The 24838-nt window shown below is 36.1% G+C and overlaps 2 protein-coding genes across 2 annotated transcripts; both read left to right on the forward strand.

Annotated features, from left to right (window-relative positions):
* On the forward strand, positions 1 to 5004 carry LOC138314604 (uncharacterized). The gene is made up of 5 exons (XM_069255020.1): positions 1 to 606; positions 1282 to 1568; positions 2652 to 2770; positions 2904 to 3017; positions 3696 to 5004. The coding sequence occupies exons 2-5, from the start codon at positions 1289 to 1291 to the stop codon at positions 3891 to 3893; spliced, it is 711 nt and encodes a 236-aa protein (XP_069111121.1). The 5' UTR covers positions 1 to 606; positions 1282 to 1288; the 3' UTR covers positions 3894 to 5004.
* A 4584-nt stretch (positions 5005 to 9588) lies between these two features.
* On the forward strand, positions 9589 to 23922 carry LOC138308567 (uncharacterized). Its single transcript, XM_069249617.1, has 18 exons — positions 9589 to 9684; positions 11085 to 11297; positions 12750 to 12896; positions 13482 to 13636; positions 14863 to 14875; positions 15288 to 15315; positions 15500 to 15509; positions 15609 to 16131; positions 16641 to 16717; positions 16839 to 16928; positions 19031 to 19130; positions 19281 to 19429; positions 19885 to 20012; positions 20282 to 20391; positions 20505 to 20609; positions 20853 to 20983; positions 21300 to 21391; positions 21912 to 23922. Exons 1-18 carry the CDS (start codon positions 9652 to 9654, stop codon positions 22076 to 22078), a joined length of 2271 nt encoding a protein of 756 aa, XP_069105718.1. The 5' UTR covers positions 9589 to 9651; the 3' UTR covers positions 22079 to 23922.
* The last annotated feature ends 916 nt before the right edge of the window (positions 23923 to 24838 follow it).

Consider the following 24838-nt stretch of genomic DNA (forward strand, 5'->3'; position numbering starts at 1 on the left):
GTACTTTGTTCTGTTTGTGTAACGTGTAAATATCGAGCTGTTCAAAATGAGAAGTCGTGCCCTCGGGCAATCGCAACTTCTTGAGAGTAACTCAAATCTTCGAGGTTGCGATATTGGCCCTACTTTCCCGTAGCGGGAAACCGTGTTTCCAGACTGGATTGCCTGTCGTAGTTTTTCTACTCTCCGCTAGGTTTCGCCCCGATGTGAGCGCAGCCTAGCGGAGAGAATTGTTACTAAGGCAGGCAATCCAGTCTAATTGTCTTCCATCGTGACCTTTGACACTAGACTATTTACTTCTGCTCGTTCCTCTTTCCGGCGGGACAAGATGGTTGTCTCTTATCATATTTTGTTGAATTTTGCATCGTAACAGCTTCAAAGCTCAAATTACATGATATTTCATGATTTAATTCTGTTAGAGACTTTAAGTTTTCATAACAGTAAGAAACCATACCCGAACTATGTTTTGGACTTCTTTCTTGGATTATTATGACGTCAGCATTGACAACAAGAACAAGTTGTGTTGGCGGGAGTTCTGGTTGGGAGCTCCCGGGGAAATCTTTATAAAAAACGTAAATATAGGTGAAATACCAAGAAAAAGTGGAAAACGTGAGTATATTCATTTCTTTAAGTATGTAATGTACGGAGTCGAGCGTAAAAAGTTTTCAATTTGACTCTAATCATTGATTAAATTCGACCTGCCATATTGTGAAAACAGCTGGGCGGAAGTGACTTGAAGTGTTGAGATTCTAGCCTAATTTAGCTTTGTGTATCCCAGTTTGGATGCTAAAGTAGTGTTTTCAGCAATGTTTTAGTTTTGCATGTCTATATTAACGTTATCTTGGCCAACAATAAGCACTGCATTTCTTGAATTTACCGATACATTCTAGGACTAGAGATATGCAATGACGCTGTGGTGTCGACTTTGACTCTATTAAAATATTGACAACGATGATGTTATTGCAAATATAAGAGATAATCATAATAGTATTGACCAGACATCTTAGCCACTTGGCCACCGAGGGGTAACAGTATCTCTCTACAATTTGCAGACTCGGTGGCTGAGTGGTTAAGATGTCTGGACATATATTAACAAAGGCCCTCCACCTCTGGGTTGCGAGTTTAAATCCCATGTGGGTCAGAAAATTTTGGAAGGAGTCATCGAATGCCTTAATTCTATAAATCTGTTTTCAACTACTTACATATAATTGAAAAGTAAGACTAAATAAAGTATATTTTACCATTAAAATTAATTTGAAGTAATTCAATAACTATCTATTTCAGACCTAAAATGGTTCTGAACCGTGGTCATACTGGTCACGGATATTACCAGCCTGACCAAGAGTCAGTGTCTGATGGGAAAATCAATGAGGGGAGCCGTAAATCCCATCTGCCCCCTCTCCAGGAGCAGAGAACAAGCCTGAGGTCTTACCCTACAGCTGAGTCAGGGAGGAGAATCATCTTCCCCACTCCACAGGACAACAGGAAACAGCACCCTCCTACTGAGGCAAAGAGCACCACACATGGATTGCTGCCCAAGGTCCAGGGAACCAACAGGGGTACCAGCAAATGTGAGTAGAACCTGGGAAGGCATTCTGAGTACTAACACTGGACCTAATTATCCGTCCATAGTATCAGTTTAGGCCAAATAAAAAAATATTCTTGTTTCTGGTAACACCCTTAAAAAATGAAGGGTCGGTAGGTAGGGATTTTTTTTTCTCTTCATCCCAGTTTCTTGCAGTGAAAAAACTGAAGTAGACTTCAGTCAACCTTATATAAACCCTGGATTTGATTTCCAGCAGATTATTGGTTTCTTAGATTTACAGAATTTGTACAAAAATTCCTGATTTTGTGAAAAACCAAACAAAATATAGGTTGTAATTTGTTTGGTTGAGTACAAAACTAATAAAAAGTTTTTGAGTAGGCACTGATTTTAAAGGGTTGTTCGGGTTACCGGAAACACAAATATTTGTTTGTATGGCCTTATTCAGATTCGCAGATAAAGTGATATGTTACATAAAAGTTATAGTTCTCTTTCCCAATAATAATGTTGTGTTTGAGATGTATATCCACAGTTGAATATGCTTGAATAGTATGGGAGAAATCCATATAGATGTACAACGTCCCGAGAAGAGAAAATTTTTATAGCTGGCCAATGAGATTGCAGGAGGCAGCGCTCATGCATATTATATATATCGACCACACAGACACTTTGCATTTTGATTAGATGATTTAGTAATGTTTCTCTCATAATGGGACTTAAATCGTCTTAATGACAGCACTTTGTATAGATTTGTAGGATGATTTTGAAAGGAAAATTATGTTCTTTCCAACAGTAGTAACCATTTTTTATGAAGATGTGCTAGGAATGTGTTTTTATAGCCGCTGAAGTAGGCGGGTTAGAAATTTTTAGTCTAGGAGCTTGCCACCCTTCTTGTTTATAGTACCATGTAGAGTATGATATTTGCCGTTTCTTTTTTTTATCTGAATCTCTAAATCGTCTAAAAATGGTCTTAGGGCACTCTAGTGGGTCCATGATTATACATTCTATAACTAATTCTCAGATCCCTGTGAATGACAATGTTATATGTGGATTATTGAAATAATAAATCTATAATGATTTTTGAGCTGAATGAATACTCTGGTGTTTCCAGTCAAGGGATATGTTCCTGGCCTCACTGTCAGAGATGCTGAGCGTCAGCCAATCAAGGAGGAGCTCTCCTACTTGGACAAGGCCATGGGAAAACCTGCTAACCTGTTCCCAGATGTCAAGGTGAAAATAAATCTTTTCTTATCTGCAAGATTTTAAGAACCTGTTTTATTTGTTTCATGAAATCGAGCAAGCACTTTTTTTTATTGTTTTTGCTTGCATGTTGATTGCTGATACTAATGTTTTTATGTTTTAGGATGGACAGGGAATCGCTGCTCGTCATATGCAAAAGATCAAGATGAAGCCAATGAACCTGCTGACATTTGAAGTCTTGGAACACCAGTCTCAGCCAGAGAATCTGTACAATGATGTAGGTTGATCCTCCACTTGGTTGATTGTTTTGTTTGATAAAATTCTGAAAAAATGATTTACTGAACTCAACACCTTTCAACTGTGCCTTTACAAATTCAGTGTCTGAGAGTGACTGTGAATTTTCCATAGACAATCGGTCTACAGAGAAAAGATTCTATGGCCCCAGCCATTTTTTCATAGCCCCATTTAATTATCACATACATGTACCACGGTACTGTTAAATGAAAGGACTGTAATACTTCTTAGGTTTTGTTTAACTAATTCAACAGAAACCTATGGAAATTACTAAATTTACAGATTTTTCACAACAAATATTATTCTTTATCCTTGTCAAGCATTTCATCAAACATAATTCAAAATCAGAATTTGTCCATGGATGCAGAATAAAAAAAATTTTAATATGTCAAAATTGCATAGCCTATAGGGCCAAGGTGATAAGATTTTACATAGACCGACTAGATTTTCTATAGCCTTGGGCCATTGGGCCACCTTTCTCATGAACACTGCAAATTTGAATAACAAAAATGAAATCTTTGGCCTTCGCACGCATGAATTTTTGATAAACCTTTGATGAAAGCTCTGATGACATTCTTAAAACTAATCCTTATCTGAGTATATTTATGGTCTTTAGACACATTTCAGCAAACCTTTTCAATGAAATCATTTTATTTTTCAGTTAACCCGCCATGGCGGTCAGCCAAAGATGTCTCCTCGCCTGGTTGGTCAGCCTAAGATATCTCCTCGCTCTCACGACAGATTGCACACCCCACCAAAATGTGAGTCCCGAGCAGCTGGACAGAAGCTTCCTTCCCTGGGTGGAGGACGGCCAGGCACAAGCAAGGGACGCCGAGGTGGCCCTAAACACGGCTTCTAAATCACATCACAGGCTGACTACAGAGGAGACAACTCAACTTATTTAATTGAAAAAAAATACTTATTTGGCTTTCACTTAAAAACCTGATACAATTTGAACAGAAATGAACACTTTTCCATGTAGATGTATACTATTTGCTTACTTGAAAAGTATTTTTAATATCAGAACAATTGTACAAAGTTATGTTAAAAATTGCTGTTTTTGCATGCAGGTGTAATTTACTTAGTGCACCTTAAAATAATAGAATAGTTTAAATTTAAGTACTCTAAAAGATATTTAGTCTCCTTATGTAGGAAGTACCCCAGATTTATTACTTTCATTCTGGGTAGTGTGTGTGTTTGTGATTTTACCTTAATGGCTTTAATATCTGAACATGGCTTGTGAATTTGGGATTAATGATTTTGGTGCTCGTCTTTGCTTACTCATGCTTACACTTGAGTTTTGCACTCTAGTCTACAAATGATATTTACATGCAGAGAGTTTGCAGGGTTTGTTCTTGGCTGCTTTTATCAGTCTTTTTTTTATAATTGCCTACACTTGTATGATTTGTGATGAAATGTATTTTCCACCACTTTTGTATCATGTGAATGTAATTACTTCTATTTCGCTGGAAGATATGAAATGTTGTAATTAAGCTGGATAAGCATAGGGCCGCACAGAAATGTGCATTCATAAAACAAGATCAAAGAAATTCTGTAATTAATATATCAGTATATGACTACAGTAAATAGCTCTGTATCAAACTCTGCTGTAACCAGAGCAGCACCAATCTGTGTGACTCTTAGCACTTTGATACCTTGTACAGCTCCATATTGGTATCCTCAGAGTTCTGCAGCACTGGTGCTATTGTAAACACAGCTGTTGTAAGCACAGCACCATATGAAACAGTGCTAATGCATCGAATGCTGATTCAAATTTGCTAGTCCAGAATGAATCCTTCTAAGTTGTGCTACTGCAAACAGCACCATTTAATGTGCTTATACAAACAGCGCCGCACTCAATGTGCATAGCAAACAGCGCTGCACTTAATGTGCTACTGCAAACAGCGCCGCACTCAATGTCCATAGCATACAGCGCCACACTTAATGTCTACGCAAACAGCGCCGCACTTAATGTCTTAGCAAACAGCGCCGCACTTAAGTGCTACGCAAACAGCGCCATTAATGTGCTACAAACAGCGCCGCCTTAATGTGCTCAGCAAACAGCGCCGCACTTAATGTGCTCCAGCAAACAGGGCCGCACTTAATGTGCTACTGCAAACAGCGCCGTATTCAATGTGCATAGCAATCAGCGCCGCATTTAATGTGTTTATGCAAATAGTGCTGCTTTTAAATGTGCTTCTACAAACAGCACAGCACATTGTGTGCTATTGCAAACAGCATCACACTCAGTGTGCTTACACAAACAGCACAGCACTCAATATGCTTATACAAACAGCTCCCACTTAATGCCTGCTGTGCAAACACTTAATGTACTTCTACAAAAACAGCACAACACTCAGTGTGATAACATTCAAACAGCACAGCACTCAATATGCTTAGCAAACAGCTCCACATTTAATGTGCTTTTTGCAAACAGCACAGCACTAAGTGTGCTTACACAAACAACGCGCACTTAATGTGCTTATGCAAACAGTGCCGCATTTAATGTGCTTTTTGCAAACAGCACAGCACTCAGTGTGCATATTCACCTTGTTTTGCATCATCTGTGCGTTAATATAAAAAAATTTAAGCATATGTAATGTAATTACAATGTCAAGAATCAATAAGACTTTCACAAAATTTTGTTAGTGCAATATTACTGATGTTTATTTTGTTTATCAGATATATATATTAAGTCTAGTCATTTTGATATTGTATGTTTTTTACTATTTTGATTATTGGTGCCAAATGTTTTAGCTCATAATTTATATATTTTTTAAACTGAAGCAATTCCAATCCTTGCTTATTAATAATTATTGTCCATAAGTTTGAATGATTAACTTTGGCAATGAAGCCAGCTGATTAACATTGGATTTTACTGTCTGAAAAAGTTAAAACTTTGATAGCCTTAAGAAAAATGAAGTAATTTTGTTGGAAGCAGTATATGGTTCCAATGAGATCATGTCAGATTACAGGAGCAGAGAAATTGTGAAGCCTTCAAAGTAGATTTGTAGGTTGATGTTTTTTCTAGCAATAATAGGAAATTTGGGAATTAGTTACGTCTGTGGCAATACAATTTTCTACAATACATGTATTAACTTTTAAATTGAATTGTGCTTCTAAATATTGCACAGCAATTTGAACGTATATACATTTTTGTAATGTTTGAATATTTGTTAGGGGGTCTGTAATTGAATTGAATTTTAAAAAAAATATGCAGATAGTCAATTCAGGAGAAAATAATAATATAGTTAAGTGGTAATAGGGAGATTCAAAATTTAAAGGGAAAGAATGATTTTGTATTTATGTCATTGGGTGATTTAAAAAACACATGGTTATTGAGAGATTCAAAATTATGTAGCATAATTCAGAATGTAATGTCATTGTGCACAGCCTTTATTTACAGGCTATGGTAGGGATTCAAATTCACTTTTTAGGGAAAATTAAAAAAAAAATGTTTTTGTAGGTTGGGAGTTTTCTTTTTAGGGTTTTTTGGAGTTTATTTTGGGAGATTCAAAATGATTTAGGAGGGTTTATCTTTGCAAACTTCATATAATTGAAAGTTCTTTGGGGTTATTTAAATGTCTTTATGAACTACAGAGCTTTCTTGTCTGATTATGGTGAGGATTCCTGAGTTTGTGTGGAATGGATGGGACACACATGTTTGGAACCAGAAACTCCTACGATCCTGGATCTCTGATGAATGTCGGATGTAGACTAACCAATCCTGATCTGACCAGACCATTGGTGCCTCTCCCCTCCAGTGATATCAGGATTTGTGGTAGAGGAAATCTTTTGAGGTGGGGTCGCTAGAAGGGTTGAGTTCGTAACCTGCCTAGTGACACCACTTTATTGATTTGAGTTCTCAAGAATGCCCGCCTGGTGGACCTGGAGGGATGGGGGTACTAGAGGCCTGGGAGGAGATGGATTGTGAGGAATACTGAAGGTAGGAGGAGGTACAGCCTTAGGAGTAGGGACAGAACCTCTGTGTTGGACCATCAAAAGTGTGACAATGAGGGAGGAATCATAACCAGGCAATGGGCTCTGTCAGTGGGATGGGTCTTTGGCTTGTAATGTGGGTTGGGTCTTTGGCTTGTAATGAGGGATGGGTCTTTGGCTTGTAATGAGGGGTGGGTCTTTGGCTTGTAATGAGGGGTGGGTCTTTGGCTTGTAATGAGGGATGGATCTTTGGCTTATTATAAGGGATGGGTCTTTGGCTTATAATGAGGGATGGGTCTTTGGCTTGTAATGAGGGATGGATCTTTGGCTTGTAATGAGGGGTGGGTCTTTGGCTTGTAATGAGGGGTGGGTCTTTGGTTTATAATGAGGGGTGGGACTTTGGCTTGTAATGAGGGGTGGGTCTTTGGCTTATAATGAGGGATGGGTCTTTGGTTTATAATGAGGGGTGGGTCTTTGGCTTGTAATGAGGGATGGGTCTTTGGCTTGTAATGAGGGGTGGGTCTTTGGCTTGATAATGAGGGGTGGGTCTTTGGCTTGTAATGAGGGATGGATCTTTGGCTTATTATAAGGGATGGGTCTTTGGCTTATAATGAGGGATGGGTCTTTGGCTTGTAATGAGGGATGGATCTTTGGCTTGTAATGAGGGGTGGGTCTTTGGTTTATAATGAGGGGTGGGACTTTGGCTTGTAATGAGGGGTGGGTCTTTGGCTTATAATGAGGGATGGGTCTTTGGTTTATAATGAGGGGTGGGTCTTTGGCTTGTAATGAGGGATGGGTCTTTGGCTTGTAATGAGGGGTGGGTCTTTGGCTGGTAATGAGGGATGGGTCTTTGGTTTATAATGAGGGGTGGGTCTTTGGCTTGTAATGAGGGGTGGGTCTTTGGCTTGTAATGAGGGATGGGTCTTTGGCTTGTAATGAGGGGTGGGTCTTTGGCTTATAATGAGGGATGGGTCTTTGGCTTGTAATGAGGGATGGGTCTTTGGCTTATAATGAGGGTTGGGTCTTTGGCTTGTAATGAGGGATGGGTCTTTGGCTTGTAATGAGGGGTGGGTCTTTAGCTTGTATTGCGGGTTGGGTCTTTGGCTTGTAATGAGGGATGGGTCTTTGGCTTATAATGAGGGATGGGTCTTTAGCTTGTATTGTGGGTTGGGTCTTTGGCTTGTAATGAGGGATGGGTCTTTGGCTTATAATGAGGGATGGGTCTTTGGCTTATTATAAGGGTTGGGTCTTTGGCTGGTAATGAGGGATGGGTCTTTGGCAATGTGGGGTTTACTTCTACAGAGTATGTATGATCTATAATATGTTTTGGCTTCACGAATTTACACTTTTACAGTTGTTGGATGCTCTTGTAATTTTTCAATGATCTTTATAAAAATAACCTATATTTCCAAGATTATTAGTTCATCATCAAGGTTTTTTCTTTTGATAAATTTTATCTCTTGATTTTATTTAATATAATACTCAATTTTATGTGAGTGAAGTTCATGTTGTTTTACAAGCCAGATTCTAATTGTGTATAGAAATGTATTAAATATTTAGAATGAACTTTTGTTCTTTTACATAAAACTCTGAATCCTATATTTTATACTAATATACAATTGTTATTACAGCAGATATTAATTGTAGTTTAGTTCCATAATGTTGTTAACAATAAAAGAGTTTGGTGGAAAACATTTGTGTTCTGATTTTTAGCTCACCTGTCAGTGAGTTAATTACATAATGACCATGGTCAGTGCTCCAGTCGTCATTTAAAAACCTAAAAGCTGTCCAGCATCAGCTGTGAGCTTGTTTAAAACAATGTCTATATAACACCTGTAAATTGAAATGTTGTTGTGAATCAACTAAAGATCCTACAACTGCAAGGGGAGGAGTCACCATGGCAATCAATACCCAGAAACCACGGATAATCATGGGAAAGTGTTTGATGGTTCATTTCAGGACCAAAGCAATTAACATCAAGAGAGAAGAACAAAATGTCCAAGAGTGAAAGAGGAGCAGAGACAAAGCCAGTCTCTATAAACAAAGCGTGGTTATTCCACAGGCATTTGAATCTTTATGTTAAAATATTTTTTCTCTATACATGTGTGTGTCATCTAGTGTCTAGTTGTTTTTAATGCAGCGGGCCAACAGAACCCATTTAGACATGAATTTTAGAATCAGTGTAGATATTTTTTTTTTTAATCTAGCTGAAATAACCACAAAGATGTCTGATACTAGGTAAATATATATGAGCTTAGTTCACTAAACCTGCTTATATTATAAGGCTTTATTTTTTTGCCATTTGCACATTAGGCAAAAAAGTTATATAAACTTTAACTTGTCTTTATAATATTAGGTCTCATTGGCAGAAACATGATCATACAAGGCCTATCGTACCTTTTGGTTTGTAAATCTGTTTTTTAAAATAAGGTAATATACATTTCTCATATATTTTTCAATTCATTTCTATATTTTTAATAGCTATATCAATTGATTTATGCACCTGTTTTATTAAATGACATTGCTTTAAATTCCGCTTCATAATGTTTAAAATGTTATGTTCCGTTTCTTTAAGAATGGTAAAATTGATAAAACCAGGTAGTTGTGTTAGCGGATATGACGTCATTGTCAAGGGAATTATGTAAACAAAAGGCCGGAAGGAAAAGTCCTTCGTCAAAATGATTATTTACGTGGAAAGCAAAGCATTCCCAGTAAGTCCATTGCTACTAAAAGAATAAGCATCAAGTGAAGTTGTGAGAATTCGACATGTCACTATTAGCTCGAAGTTTGAACTATTGTTATATCGAAAAGAATATCGCATTGTGAAGTGGCCAACTCGCCCCATATAATATCTTCTTGAATAATATATTTCGGGCACCTGCATCTGGGGACGAGTCGACATGTACAAGCATAACACGTCTTATATGACAAAAACGCACAATATCGTTTGTAAAAAATGAATATATACGCTTTTCACTTGTTTTTAATCACAATGGATAAATGAAACTGACTTTGAACTCTATAACACCTTCATAACATGTAATACATCGCATGTAACATGTACAAAAAAAATAGCAAAAAAATGTTTACTACAAATTACCAGGTCCTACTAAAGGAATAAGGTAAAACAAGATTGTAGCTCTCAGTAATGGGACACCGATTGACAATTTCTGACATGCAGGAACAAAGTATCATTGTAACATGTGGGAGAGAGTTACATGTAACAGACAGCTAGGATCACTATCCTACATACTTACTGGTCCACCAGGTCACCTCTATAAACTGAGCTAAAGAGACCCCCCCTCCCCCAACTAAGAAATTTAAGCTAAAGGCAATTCACTATGCACAACTAAAACCAGTTACACTTTTAATTATTATATTATTGTCCGCCTATAGACACAACGATTAACTGACTACTCCTCGGCTCCTATATATATATATACTTGCTACTATAATTGGAGGGATTTCATTGAAGCTTATTGGCCTCCTAATTCACATACCACGTGATACCCAATAACGTTTGTGCGGGATTATTGTTTCTATTGATGGAATGATGTCAAAAGGCGATATCCCTCGATAACGTCATTTCAGGGGGAAGATTACAAAGATCAGTTACAGTCCATAACCTCTGGAGATCCAATCCTGCATAAACATTATTGGATAGCACATGGTACGTAAATTAGCCCCATTGGTGGCCAACATGACCACTACCGTTAGATATTAATTTCTGATGGTCCTTTTAAGTGCTTGATACTAATTAAGTGGCCCTCCTTCCACCACATTAGAATAAGTCATCACCAATATAGGAGGTCCTTTCAATATCTTTATTTGTCTTGGGCCACAGAACTAGTGCCACGAATACCAACCCCTGTGGCATATTCAATATACAGTAAAAGCCTTGTTTGAATTATTCCATCTTTGCAAATTACAGAGTTAACTCCCTTGCAGGTAGGTATCAACTGTTACGTCATTATTTTGTGAGGGCAATTAACGTAGTTTTCTTCGAGACGTTACGCTCCCAAACACATGACGTCACATTCAATACCTACCCGCAAGTACAGATAACTCTGTAATATGCAAATTCGGAATACATTATACTATTCCTTTTCAGTATAAAACATTTCTGACGGTTGTAAAGCCCTCGGACAAGATTGCCAGGATCCGTGCCCACCTACTACACATTCTGTATGATATTGGGCGAGAGGACCTCCAGTTCAAACTACGCTACAAGGGCCAGTACCTCCGTGACGCCTTCTTCATAGAAGACTATGACATCCCAGAGAATGCTGTCATCAAACTGTTACCTGTTGCTAAAAGAAATGATGTAAACTTATTTTGTATCTTAAATTATTTATTTCTTTGTTGAAAAAGGAGTACATTTTTAGTCAGTGCATGCTTAAACAGCACTGGTATCTGAGAGAATTATAGAAATCGCTGTCTGTGACTATTGTTAAAGATGCGCCGCCGCTGACAAATGGTATTTTTCCACTATCAAAAACAGGAGCAGACGATTTAGTATTTTTCTTCAGTTACAAAAGTTACTTACTTTACACCATTACCACCATCGAAAAGTTTGAGCTTCTAATTTTACTTCAAGTTAAGAATATAAAAAATAATTAATTGCATCCCGAAAAAAATTCTGTGGCACTATATCCTATGTGGAATGAAGTATTGATTGCGCACGCACCAAAGGCAAAATAAATTATTTCATATTATTTTTTGTGTTAATTAGACATATATATACACGATTAAACACCAATTATTGTTCAAATGATGAATATCATTTATGTTCTGTCGGCGGTGGAGCATCTTTAAGTCAAAACAGATCTTTTTGGTAGATGAAAAAAATTTCATCTCTGAGCATAAAATTGGACAAGAGAGGAGAAAACTTTATCCCACAATATCAATTTCACAATTTATCATTGTTCAACTGTTTAGTACCTCAGTTTTGTACATTTTATATATTGTTTAGCCATTGTATGATAGATGTGAAATATTGTCAGAGGATCACTCTTACTTACTTATACCTTTTTCTTACTGCTTTTAACTCTTTCACCCCAATGTAACTTTATTAGACTCTACCATGCATTGATCTGGATGAGTCCATTATGGCCTACAGTGGTGAAAGGGTTAACCTTACACAATGAAGAAAACTTTGTAAAGGTTTATATTTTCAGAAGTAAAATGCCACCTTTAAAGATGCTCCACCGCCGACAGAGAATAAATGATATTCATATTTGAACAATAATTGGTGTTTAATCGTGTATTATATATATGTCTAATTAACACAAAAATTATATAAAATAATGTTTTGCCTTTGGTGCATGTGCAATCAATATTTCATTACATATAGGATATAGTGAGTCGGAATTTTTTCGGGATGCAATTAGTTATTTTTTATGTTTTAAACTTGAAGTATAATTAGAAGCTCAAACTTTTCAATGGTGGTAATGGTGTAAAGTAAGTAACTTTTGTAACTGAAGAAAAACACTAAATTGTCTGCTCCTGTTTTTGATAGTGAAAAAGTAGCATTTGCCGGCGGTGGAGCATCTTTAAGAAAGTCACATTGGCAAATAATCTGAAGTCAATTTCAATTGGTCCATTATGAAAAAAAACCTACTGGCAAAAAAAAGAAAAAATAAGCAACTAACATTATGAAAGTTCTTGGTCATCTGTTCAGTGAAATATTTATTTGTGATTTCTATATGTAAGAGTACTAATTTCATGGATAATTTTTTACCTTATGTTGTCATTATTGATTTTGTTTGTACCAAAGACGATGCTGGACATTCGTTCCATTGCCAGTACCATGACGATGAGCGTGGATACCATATCAACCTCAGGTCAACAAGATGTCAAAGTGGAACTCTTCAGGGAAATCAAAGAGTTCATTAGACGGGAAAAGATGGTCCGAGCATTTGATGTAGGTGGATAACACACTCGTATATATAGTTACTAAATATGACTCATAAGTTTGTCAGACGGGAAAAGATGGTCCGAGCATTTGATTTTGTTGGACAACTCATATTTAGCTACTAAATATGACTCATAAGTTTGTTAGACGGGAAAAGATAGTTTTAACATTTGACGAAGGTGGATAACTTGTATGTATATACATGTATATATAGATTTTAGGTACATATTGATATTAGAAAACTGCCATTTCATTGAATACATATTACATATATACATAATTTTATGCAAAGAAAAATAATTCTCGAATTTAGTATTAGTGTTCCAAGAAACCTTAACTTCATCACTTGAGTCTTGTTACATAAGCAGCCCCCAAGAGAGCCAAAATTATATAAATGTTGTAATTTGTAGTTTAGTTTGCTGAAGTACAGGATGTGAGGTATGAAAGTGGTGTGTAAAGTGCAGGAACCTATATATATCATATGTTATAATTTGTTAGAGTAGCGATTAAACCCCTTTAATCTAAATTCAGTTTTTGTTGTGTATAAATACATAATTTTATGCAAAGAAAAATAATTCTCAAATTCTATTTCAGGGTATGATATATCTGATGTTCCTGACGACCTGTTTGTCAGTGTTTACCAATTATTGGTACGCCGTAGCCTGGACGGGGGTTTTCTTAGCTTTCACTGTGATTTTCCGTCCGTACTACAACAGACATGGAGGCTTCACAGGAAATTACACACAGTGGTAAGTTATATACTTTATAATATACTGTTTTAAAACATAAAAGAGATAACAAATATCAGTATATTTTAATGAAAACGAAAGCAGTTGTAAGTTATATATACTGTACAATGTACTGTTTACGAAACAAACAAAAAGGATTAAAACTTATCAATACCGGTATTATTGAATGAAATTGAAGCATATCATATGTTATATCTAAAGAAAAACAAGAAAATGAAATGGAGATCAGAAAAAGAAGGAGATTCCTGTACTTGTACAATGATTGTTATGTTTTAGGCGATTTCTGTACTTGTACAATGATTGTCATGTTTTAGGCGATTCCTGTACTTGTACAATGATTGTCATGTTCTAGGTGATTCCTGTACTTGTACAATGATTGTCATTTTTTAGGAGATTCCTGTACTTGAACAATGATTGTCATGTTTTAGGAGATTCCTGTACTTGTACAATGATTGTTATGTTTTAGGTGATTCCTGTACTTGTACAATGATTGTCATGTTTTAGGCGATTCCTGTACTTGTACAATGATTGTCATGTTTTAGGAGATTCCTGTACTTGTACAATGATTGTCATGTTTTAGGAGATTCCTGTACTTGTACAATGATTGTTATGTTTTAGGAGATTCCTGTACTTGTACAATGATTGTTATGTTTTAGGAGATTCCTGTACTTGTACAATGATTGTTATGTTTTAGGCGATTCCTGTACTTGTACAATGATTGTCATGTTTTAGGCGATTCCTGTACTTGTACAATGATTGTCATGTTTTAGGAGATTCCTGTACTTGTACAATGATTGTCATGTTTTAGGCGATTCCTGTACTTGTACAATGATTGTCATGTTTTAGGAGATTCCTGTACTTGTACAATGATTGTCATGTTTTAGGAGATTCCTGTACTTGTACAATGATTGTTATGTTTTAGGTGATTCCTGTACTTGTACAATGATTGTTATGTTTTAGGAGATTCCTGTACTTGTACAATGATTGTCATGTTTTAGGTGATTCCTGTACTTGTACAATGATTGTCATGTTTTAGGAGATTCCTGTACTTGTACAATGATTGTCATGTTTTAGGTGATTCCTGTACTTGTACAATGATTGTCATGTTTTAGGAGATTCCTGTACTTGTACAATGATTGTTATGTTTTAGGCGATTCCTGTACTTGTACAATGATTGTTATGTTTTAGGTGATTCCTGTACTTGTACAATGATTGTTATGTTTTAGGCGATTCCTGTACTTGTACAATGATTGTTATGTTTTAGGCGATTCCTGTACTTGTACAATGATTGTCATGTTTTAGGAGATTCCTGTACTTGTACAATGATTGTCATGTTTTAGGAGATTCCTGTACTTGTACAATGATTGTTATGTTTTAGGCGATTCCTGTACTTGTACAATGATTGTTATGTTTTAGGAGATTCCTGTACTTGTACAATGATTGTATGTTTTAGGCGATTCCTGTACTTGTACAATGATTGTCATGTTTTAGGAGATTCCTGTACTTGTACAATGATTGTTATGTTTTAGGAGATTCCTGTACTTGTACAATGATTGTTATGTTTTAGGAGATTCCTGTACTTGTACAATGATTGTCATGTTTTAGGTACTTGACAATGATTGTCATTCCTGTACTTGTACAATGATTGTTATGTATATTTTTTGTGGTTGGTGCTGTCGGTTAGGAGATGTGATTTCCTGTACGGTTGCGGTACAATGATTGTACATGTTGTACGCAGGGGTAGCAAAAGTTTGGAATTATACCCTTATTCTCATTATTGTTTGTAGGCTAAGCTTCATATTTATACAGGACCATGGCTGTAAAGACTTGGTATTTGTTGATGTGTGTTGTAATATTTTACAGGACCACGGCTGTAAAGACTTGGTATTTGTTGATGTGTGTTGTGATATTTTACAGGACCACGGCTGTACAGACTGGGTATTTGTTGATGAGTGTTGTAATATTTATACAGGATCACGGCTGTAAAGACTGGGTATTTGTTGATGAATGTTGTAATATTTATACAAGACCACGGCTGTAAAGACTGGGTATTTGTTGATGTGTGTTGTAATATTTTACAGGACCACGGCTGTAAAGACTGGGTATTTGTTGATGTGTGTTGTAATATTTTACAGGACCACGGCTGTAAAGACTGGGTATTTGTTGATGTGTGTTGTAATATTTTACAGGACCACGGCTGTAAAGACTGGGTATTTGTTGATGTGTGTTGTAATATTTTACAGGGCCACGGCTGTAAAGACTGGGTATTTGTTGATGTTTGTTGTAATATTTTAAAGGGCCACGGCTGTAAAGACTGGGTATTTGTTGATGTGTGTTGTCATATTTTACAGGACCACGGCTGTAAAGACTGGGTATTTGTTGATGAGTGTTCCCACAAGAACGTGTTCACTGCGGTGTTTTATTCTGCTCATTCTGTCATCCTTCTGGCCTCAGCCATACTCATCGGTCTTCTCTTCGTCAACTTCAGGCTTGAGGTATGTATCAACAGACATTGCTAAAGTTAAAAATAATGGCCATTTTTGCCAGGTTCGGCACCTGTATAATTTTTCAGAGATTCAGAGATGACATTTCTACCGACTTCCGGTACTCAATAATTAGTCCAGACCGGATTTTAAAATAGGCGGTCCGAGTCAAATTTTGCTGGACATGTCCGTCGGACCGGCAAATTTTGCGATGTCTATATCAATGTCTTATCATAAACTAGACCACAGTCAACCAATAGTCTTAAGAAAAACTTGTTATCAAAAGTTCTTATTATAAAATTTCTTTATATTTACAGGTATTGAAAGAAAAAAAAATCACCCGTTATTTTGGATACTTGCTACAGATTTTATCCTCACACATATCAAGTTGAAAAATATCAGAGGGCAGTACATAATATGTTTCAAAGCTTTGACATTGATCAGTGTTTAAAGTTGAAATATAATTTAATAATGTGCTAAAATGATTTTTTTTATATATATACATATTGCATAAATTACAGAAAGGGGACTATATTGAGAAGTTTCTGGTACAGGAAAGAGACATTGAACTCGTGATGAAATCTGCTCGCAGTTCTAAGTAAGTGACCTAAACATACAAGTATTGTATGATAAAGGTGATAATGTCATATTCTCTGCAATTCAGATTTTGATGGTTTAAACATGAAATGATTAGATAATGTGACCATTTTCTCCCTCAGGATTAAGGAGAAGAGAACAGCTGCACATGAGCTGGCATGTATGGCAGCATCAGGGGACGATAACAAATTCCGTATCGTAGCCGAGGGAGGGTAAGTATATATCACAACAGCTTTAAAATAGTGAAGGGAGTGTAAGTGTTTGTCTCAACAGCTTTAAAATAGCGAAGGGAGTGTAAGTGTTTTTCACAACAGCTTTAAAATAGTGGAGGGAGGGTAAGTGTTTGTCTCAACAGCTTTAAAATAGCGAAGGGAGTGTAAGTGTTTTTCACAACAGCTTTAAAATAGTGGAGGGAGGGTAAGTGTTTGTCTCAACAGGTTTAAAACAGTGAAGGGAGGGTAAGTGTTTGTCTCAACAGCTTTAAAATAGTGGAGGGAGGTTAAGTGTTTGTCTCAACAGCTTGAAAATAGTGAAGGGAGGGTAAGTGTTTGTCACAACAGTTTTGAAATAGTGGAGGGAGGTTAGGTGTTTGTCTCAACAGCTTTAAAATAGTGGAGGGAGGGTTAGTGTTTGTCTCAACAGGTTTGCAATAATGAGTGAGGATAAGCGTCTACTGCAACAACATTGTTATACATGTACCATGAAAATGAGGACAACAATTTTAGAAAGGGGATAAAAAATGTGGCACACTTAAACTTAACCAATAGGAATTTCAGAAAAGATGGCGTGACGTCACAGAAAGTTTACATCCGGGTCCTCAAAGGTACAAACACAGTATGGCGACTGATAAAAACAATAACAGATACGTACATCCCTGCTTCATAATCGATACACTTTGTCAAAAGTTTACGCTTTCATACTTGCAAATTCTGATTTTGAAATGGTTTCTTATTGTTTCACAGGTTACGGATGTTAACATTTTTATATTTTCATTTGTTTATTGCTAAATTTTAGTGTCGAAGCCACCTAGGTCAACCAATTCTTAAGAAAAACTTGTTATCAAAAGTTCTTATTATATAATTTCTTTATATTTATTGAAAAAAATCACCATTATTAAATTTGGATACTTGCTACAGATTTTTCCTTCACACATATCAAGTTGAAAAATATCAGAGGGCAGTACATAATATGTTTCAAAGCTTTGACATTGATCAGTATTTAAAGTTGAAATATAATGTAATGATATGCTAAAATGAATTTATATATTGCATAAATTACAGAAAGGGGACTATATTGAGAAGTTTCTGGTACAGGAAAGAGACATTGAACTCGTGATGAAATCTGCTCGCAGTTCCAAGTAAGTGACCAAAACATACAAGTATTGTATGATAAAAGTGATAATGTCATAATCTCTGCAATTTAGATTTTGGTTGTTTAAATATGAAATGATTAGATAATGTGACCATTTTTCCCCACAGGATTAAGGAGAAGAGAACAGCTGCACATGAGCTGGCATGTATGGCAGCATCAGGGGACGACAACAAATTCCGCATCGTAGCCGAGGGAGGGTAAGTATTTGTCACAACAGCTTTAAATAGTGAAGGGAGGGTAAGTGTTTGTTTCAACAGCTTTAAAATAGTGGAGGGAGGGTAAGTGTTTGTCACAACAGTTTTAAAATAATGGAGGGAGGGTAAGTGTTTGTCTCAACAGTTTTAAAATAATGGAGGGAGGGTAAGTGTTTGTCTCAACAGCTTTAAAATAGTGGAGGGAGGTTAAGTGTTTGTCTCAACAGCTTTAAAATAGTGAAGGGAGGGTAAGTGTTTGTCTCAACAGCGTTAAAATAGTGGAGGGAGGTTAAGGGTTTGTCTCAACAGGTTTAAAACAGTGAAGGGAGGGTAAGTGTTTGTCTCAACAGCGTTAAAATAGTGGAAGGAGGTTAAGTGTTTGTCTCAACAGGTTTGCAATAATGAGTGAGGATAAGCGTCTAGTGCAACAATATTGTTATACATGTACCATGAAAACGAGGACATGTACAACATTATAGAAAGGGGATAAAAAATGTGGCACACTTAAACTTAACCAATTTCAACTCTATTAGTCTACTAGCTTTGAACTTTTTTTGCAAAGGGCTTTAGGGGTAAAATTACTTCAGTTGTATGTAGGAGGAAGGGGGTGGGGAGGAGGAGGAAGGAGGTGGGGAGGAGAAGGAAGGGAGTGGGGAGGAGGAGGAAGGGGGTGGGGAGGAGTGGTAAACTTATTGAAAGATCAACTGATATTTTACTGTTTGGATTTGACCTTAGATATTTGTTTTCAGGTTGGATGTGTTGATGGCCATGGCCCACTGTGATGATGACGTGACTCAGGAACACGCTGTGGAGGCCATCGCCGAACTCCTCACCATACAGTCCATTCAGGTACACATGCACTTACGGTATATACAGTAAAACATGTTTATAATGAACACACAATGTACTACTTTTCATTGACTTACTTTAGTAAATATGTCTGTATATTAAATCTATTTATTTCTCTCTAATCATGTGGCTACTGGATTGGATTTACAGGATAACTTCGTGGACATGAACGGTGTCCAGACCTTGACCTCTCTGCTCCACTCGGAGAATTCTCGTATCATGCAGGAAGCTGCTGATAGTCTCTATACCATCGTCTCTGAGTCAGAGGAAAACAAAAGTGCTGTTGTCGCTGATCATGGGTAATTATATCAATAAATAGACAATGTAATCATTGTAAAATCATATACCGTATTCGACCCAATAAGCGCCCATGTGCCTATAAGCGCCCCTCCCCCTTTTTGAGGCCTCAATTTCAATTGCCCATGCATAAATAAGGACCAAAATTACATAAAACGGTATAGATTTGCAAGAATTTCGACTTATTAGCACCTTTTCATTTTTACCAATTTTTAAGCACCCATGGCACTTATTGGGTCGAATACAGTATATGTTCTCTCTAACACCAAGTTTACAAACTTTTTAGGATATTTAATACAATTACCAGGCATTGTCCAATATTTAAAATGTCCTTAAAATCATGTTAACACTTATTATCAATTGAACTGTTATTGGTTTTCTTTACAGTTTTTAAGATGTATTTTTTAAACATATTTGTTTTCTTTCATTTTCCACCATATGACCTTGATCTTAATAGATTGGATGACCTTGCCCACGCAGCCTACCAGGGTACTATCTATTGCCAGAGGACAGTAGCCAGTATCTACTTAGAGCTAGCCTTCACCCCTGAGATACGAGCTCAGATGGCTGCTAGGAATATTCCAGGTAGGGGGGAGATCAGCTTCATCATCTCAATATGACAGACATTGTGATTAAATGCTCTTGATTTCGTTCATGAAAAGTGAAAATGATTTTACGTGATAAAGCACCTGTGCATGAGGTTAAAAAATGTACATGCAAAATTTTCAATACAAATATTGATATACAGCTGTAGATTTCCCTGTATAATTGTTATTTTGATTACTAACATGATGATGTTTACTGCACTTTGATTGAATTTGGTGTAGCAATGGAAATTGTTTTTATGTTACCAGCCCAGGCCTTGGTTCACCTGTGTGGAAGTACAGACCCAGACACTCAACGCTACGCATTACAGACTTTCGAACTGCTTGCTATAGAGAGCTCAGAGATGATATGTGCCCAGGTAATATATCACAACTACTTATATCTGATATCCTTAATATTTGTAAACGTAATGATAATTATACCAATGAGTACAGACTTTATAAATACTGTAATTTGTTTTTCTGTTTTCAGGAAGAGTTGATGGAAGTGTTGCTAGAACTCCCCAACAAAACTCTGGATGAGAAACTGTACCTGCTGGCGGGCAAGATCCTCCTTTATTACGCTGAGAACAGGATGGTAGGTGTAACAATGTTATTTCTATTTACCAATGTAACAAGCATTGGCTGTTTATGAGGTCTGAGACAAGGATAAGTTTTTAGGTGGATTTCTGAGTCTGCTTCCATAAACAATGCATGCATTCTTCTGTAACCCTGAGGAATCCTTTGTTTCACTATAATGTTTAGGACTGATGTCGGACCTACCACATGTAGAGAGCTAGCCCAGTGTAATATGATTTTTCCTTTATTTGCTATTTTTTAGACCTGTGAGATGCTGGTGAACCACCCTAGTATCAGAGATACCCTCGGAATGTTCGCTCGCTCCCACGACACCATTCTACAGAAGGTCGTCACCAAGGTCATCTTTTGTATGCTCGACACCAAGGAAATGAAGTGAGGATTTGTACTTTATCAAGTTTTCATTTATTAACCCAAAATCCGATTGATATTTATGTCCTACAACCAAGTATTATGACTGATGATAAAATACTTCTTTCTAAAATGGAATAAAGGAAAGTTTTCACGTGTGATTGGTACCATATTGCAAATCATTTGATATTCTGTTGTAGGAGACAGCTCCTGGGTCTTTAGATTGACTTCTGTTGATGAAATGATAAACAATAGGACTGCAAACAAAATGTATAATAATAGCTATTAGACAAATATTGAACAATAAATAATACAAATTATTGACTCCTTTTCTAAACAGACTGAAGGCTAAGGATCAGCAGCTACACAGAGTGCTGGAATACATCCGTGACAATTCATTGGACCGTGAGGCCTGGGATATGGCTGATCAAGGTAAAAATCCAAAACCTTTCGCATTTCACATTGAGTTATCTCCTGTTGGAGATACATATTGATGGTTATGTGTGTATGTAATGGTATTGTTTGTACATACAGAAATATTATCACCATTGATATTCAAGAACAGCTATCCCTTCACTATTTTCCATCATATATCAAGATCCTAACTTGATTTCGTCTTTTCTACTTCTAGACTAGATCCTCCATCCATCTGATTTCTAGCTCTTCCATTGTTGGAAGCTTCCATATACATGTAGTTTAGAATGTAACCATTTGTTTAATTACTCCTTTGTTTGTTATCTCAGGTCATTTATTTTTGTAACACTGTTTTGGTGTTTAGCATAGACTGTTTTTGTTCTAATTATTATGATATACTGTAGTTTTAAGTTTCTAATGTTGTACCCATCTGTAATAGGTATACAAGCCATGGACTCGGATGTTTAGCACAGACTGTTTCTGTTCTAACTATTATGGTATAGTTTTAAGTCTCTAATGTTGTACCCATCTGTAATAGGTATACAAGCCATGGACTCGGATGAAGACAACCTCTCTACTCTACCAATGTTGAGTACACTGGAGAAGCTGAACAAAATGGGCGGGGAGAAACAGAGATTTGGATCAAAGACGTCACTGGGATCGGACGAAAAACCAGGGGCAAGCAACTCCAGCAACTCGGATTAGAAATGTGAAACAGGGAATTCAATGAACAATATCCCATAAGAAACATATACAAACTGTCAAGAATTTGTCAGGTCAAAAATTTCCATGAGTTCACTAAAGAATATAAGTGACTGTTAAGAAATTTGAATTTGCTTTTGAGAAAAGATAAATTGTATTATTTCATGAAACTGTTTCCTGCTGCTGCTGTGGCTTTGACTAAAACTATTAAAGGTGTGTATTTACTATTTTCTACACCATGTGCCACTCGAAAATACGTGGGGTGAAATTGTATTATCGAAAGTATTGGTAGGTCATTCTGACTTATATTCCAACCTTTATCAAAGAAAAGTTTGGAAAGGCTCAATAACACATCCAATTAAAAAAAAAGAATTATAATAATTATCTGATTGATTTTCATAACATATTAATTTCTCTTTTCTTAATTATTATAGCATTTTAAATGACAATTACAAACTTGCATTTTGTTGATAAAAAAAGAAGTTCAAATCACACAATATTTTAGTTATGTAGACATTGTAATTTGTAATTAGCCTACATTAAAACCTTATAATTTATGACTCAGTATGGCATTTTTATGGTAAACTGTTTTGAGTTTTTACAAGAGTTAAACCACTTAGAGAGTAAACCACGGCTGTGAATAAGTTACCTTGTAGGACATTTTGTGTTTTAAGATTTTGTATATTTTATGGATATATTTTGGCATCAATTAAGCCACAACTTTTTATAGAGTTTGACTATTTAGGTTTTACTTATCCGTCCATATGATTATATACCTTTTACATAGAATTTCCTGTTTGTGATATATATCTTTCGTCCGTTTCATATATGTATAGCAATAACATTTTGTAATGAAGACACATTCTATGACTATCATATTCAAATTAATATTCAAGTGTGGTTAGGAAAATTCAATGATTTCATTTGTAATTCTAGTGTATGGTATTTCTTGTTACACATACTTTAACAAAGCAGGCATTTGTTAATGTTACAATCATTGTAACTAGAAAATGGGTCCAGTTTCATCAACATTCATTAAATTAAAATTCTGCAAAGAAAAGAAATACAAAATTAAAGAAAAAATCTTAAAGTGAACAGTCGGGCAAGGATGGCTAAAGTCGGTAAAAATGGTGTGAATGTATAATTTCTTATGAAATGGAAAAATAAAATCTCTCGTCAAAATCTGTCTGCGTACGAAGAAATTAATTTAAAGTATGGAAATTCTAAAACGTCCTCCCGGCTCACTATGTCCGTGGTTACATTTCCACGCAGCCTCGCTTTCAATGCTTTCAACTTTTCTTTACTTTAATGGTCAGAACTGGGAAACTAAGCAGAACTTGGCCGTCGTATTAATATGCGAGAACTTTTGGAAGGCTAATGAACGCATTTAGACTGGTTTTCTTTGCCCGACTATTCACTTTAAGTGAAGGAGCTTTCCTTAAAGCCTGTATTAATGATTTCCTATGGAGAATTTTAAGTTAAATAACGGATTCCTTAACTTTAAGGAATGAAGCTGGACCCTGACTGATCTAAAGTTCATTCTTATCAACAAACTTTAGCCAAGGACTAGAAATACTAAAAACTTCAATGTTTTGTTAAATTTCATATGTTTTCTCCATTAAAATCAAACATTTGTTGAAGCATTCCATTGACTGGACTTGCATTCACAGTAGGATCTTGTAGCGATTATTATCTGTTGAAGTAACTGATACTTTGATGTAAGAACTAACGTATGAAGTATATTTTTATGACTGTTTGTGGTCTGGATCACAATGATTTATACTGTTAATATATTTTATTGTAGAGGCTGGATTTCCTCACTTATTAAAGACTCTATTATAACACAAGTTCTGTGTTGTGATTATTAGGAAATAGCAGACTAAATTATCTCCCCTTAGATTATGTTCACCTTATAAGCAGTGTTCTCCCAGTTTTTCCAGTTGGTCCTAAGGACCGACTGGCCCTTAAAGTTACTGGTCCTGACTGAAAGTTATTGGTCCTTACAAAGTTACAATTCATCCTTGTAGTTTATATGATTACTAGCAAAGTAATAGTTTTACTAACAAAATATATCTGCATATCCGGATTAGTAACGTAGGCTCTCAACAAAGTTGACTGAAAACCAGAATATTACGATATTTGTTTTGTACAGTTTTCTACAATTCTACTGCCATTTTGGTTTTGTATAAATTCTGTATCTGGACCAAAAGCTGCCAGTCAAAAGACCAGCTACACAGTAAAAATTGTGTGCCCTACTATAAAATTGCCCGTCACGGGCAGACGGACAGGTGTTAATTTCGAACGCTGCTTATAAGTCACATTTTGTTGAAGAACACTTACACCTGCTTTCTTCGCAATATGAATTCTACAAAAGTGGATACAAGGATGTGCAAATTACAAGGGTCCTGTATATAGGTCACCATTGCTCACCTGCTGATGTGTTAGAGAACAATTACCTTTTGGTTATATAGTCCTCTTTATAGAACTTAAGCTGACTTGACACTTTCTATTTACTTGAGTCATGATCATTGAAAAAATATTTGAGTCCTTCATTGAAACATGTCTAAGGTAAAGTATCTCTTCTCTGAACTCTTAATTGGGCTCCTAGGTATTAAACTCGTCTTTCAATATATAATCAAGGTGAGTAACTCGATTGGTCTGATAAAACGACTGAATTTCGAGGAAAACGTGTTTGTGAAATAACTTTTCAAACTATATATTGACATATATTGTCAGACGAGTTTAATACCTATAATTGGGCTA

Source organism: Argopecten irradians, chromosome 1 (genome assembly GCF_041381155.1).
Source record: "Argopecten irradians isolate NY chromosome 1, Ai_NY, whole genome shotgun sequence".
In the NCBI taxonomy this organism is placed as follows: domain Eukaryota; kingdom Metazoa; phylum Mollusca; class Bivalvia; order Pectinida; family Pectinidae; genus Argopecten; species Argopecten irradians.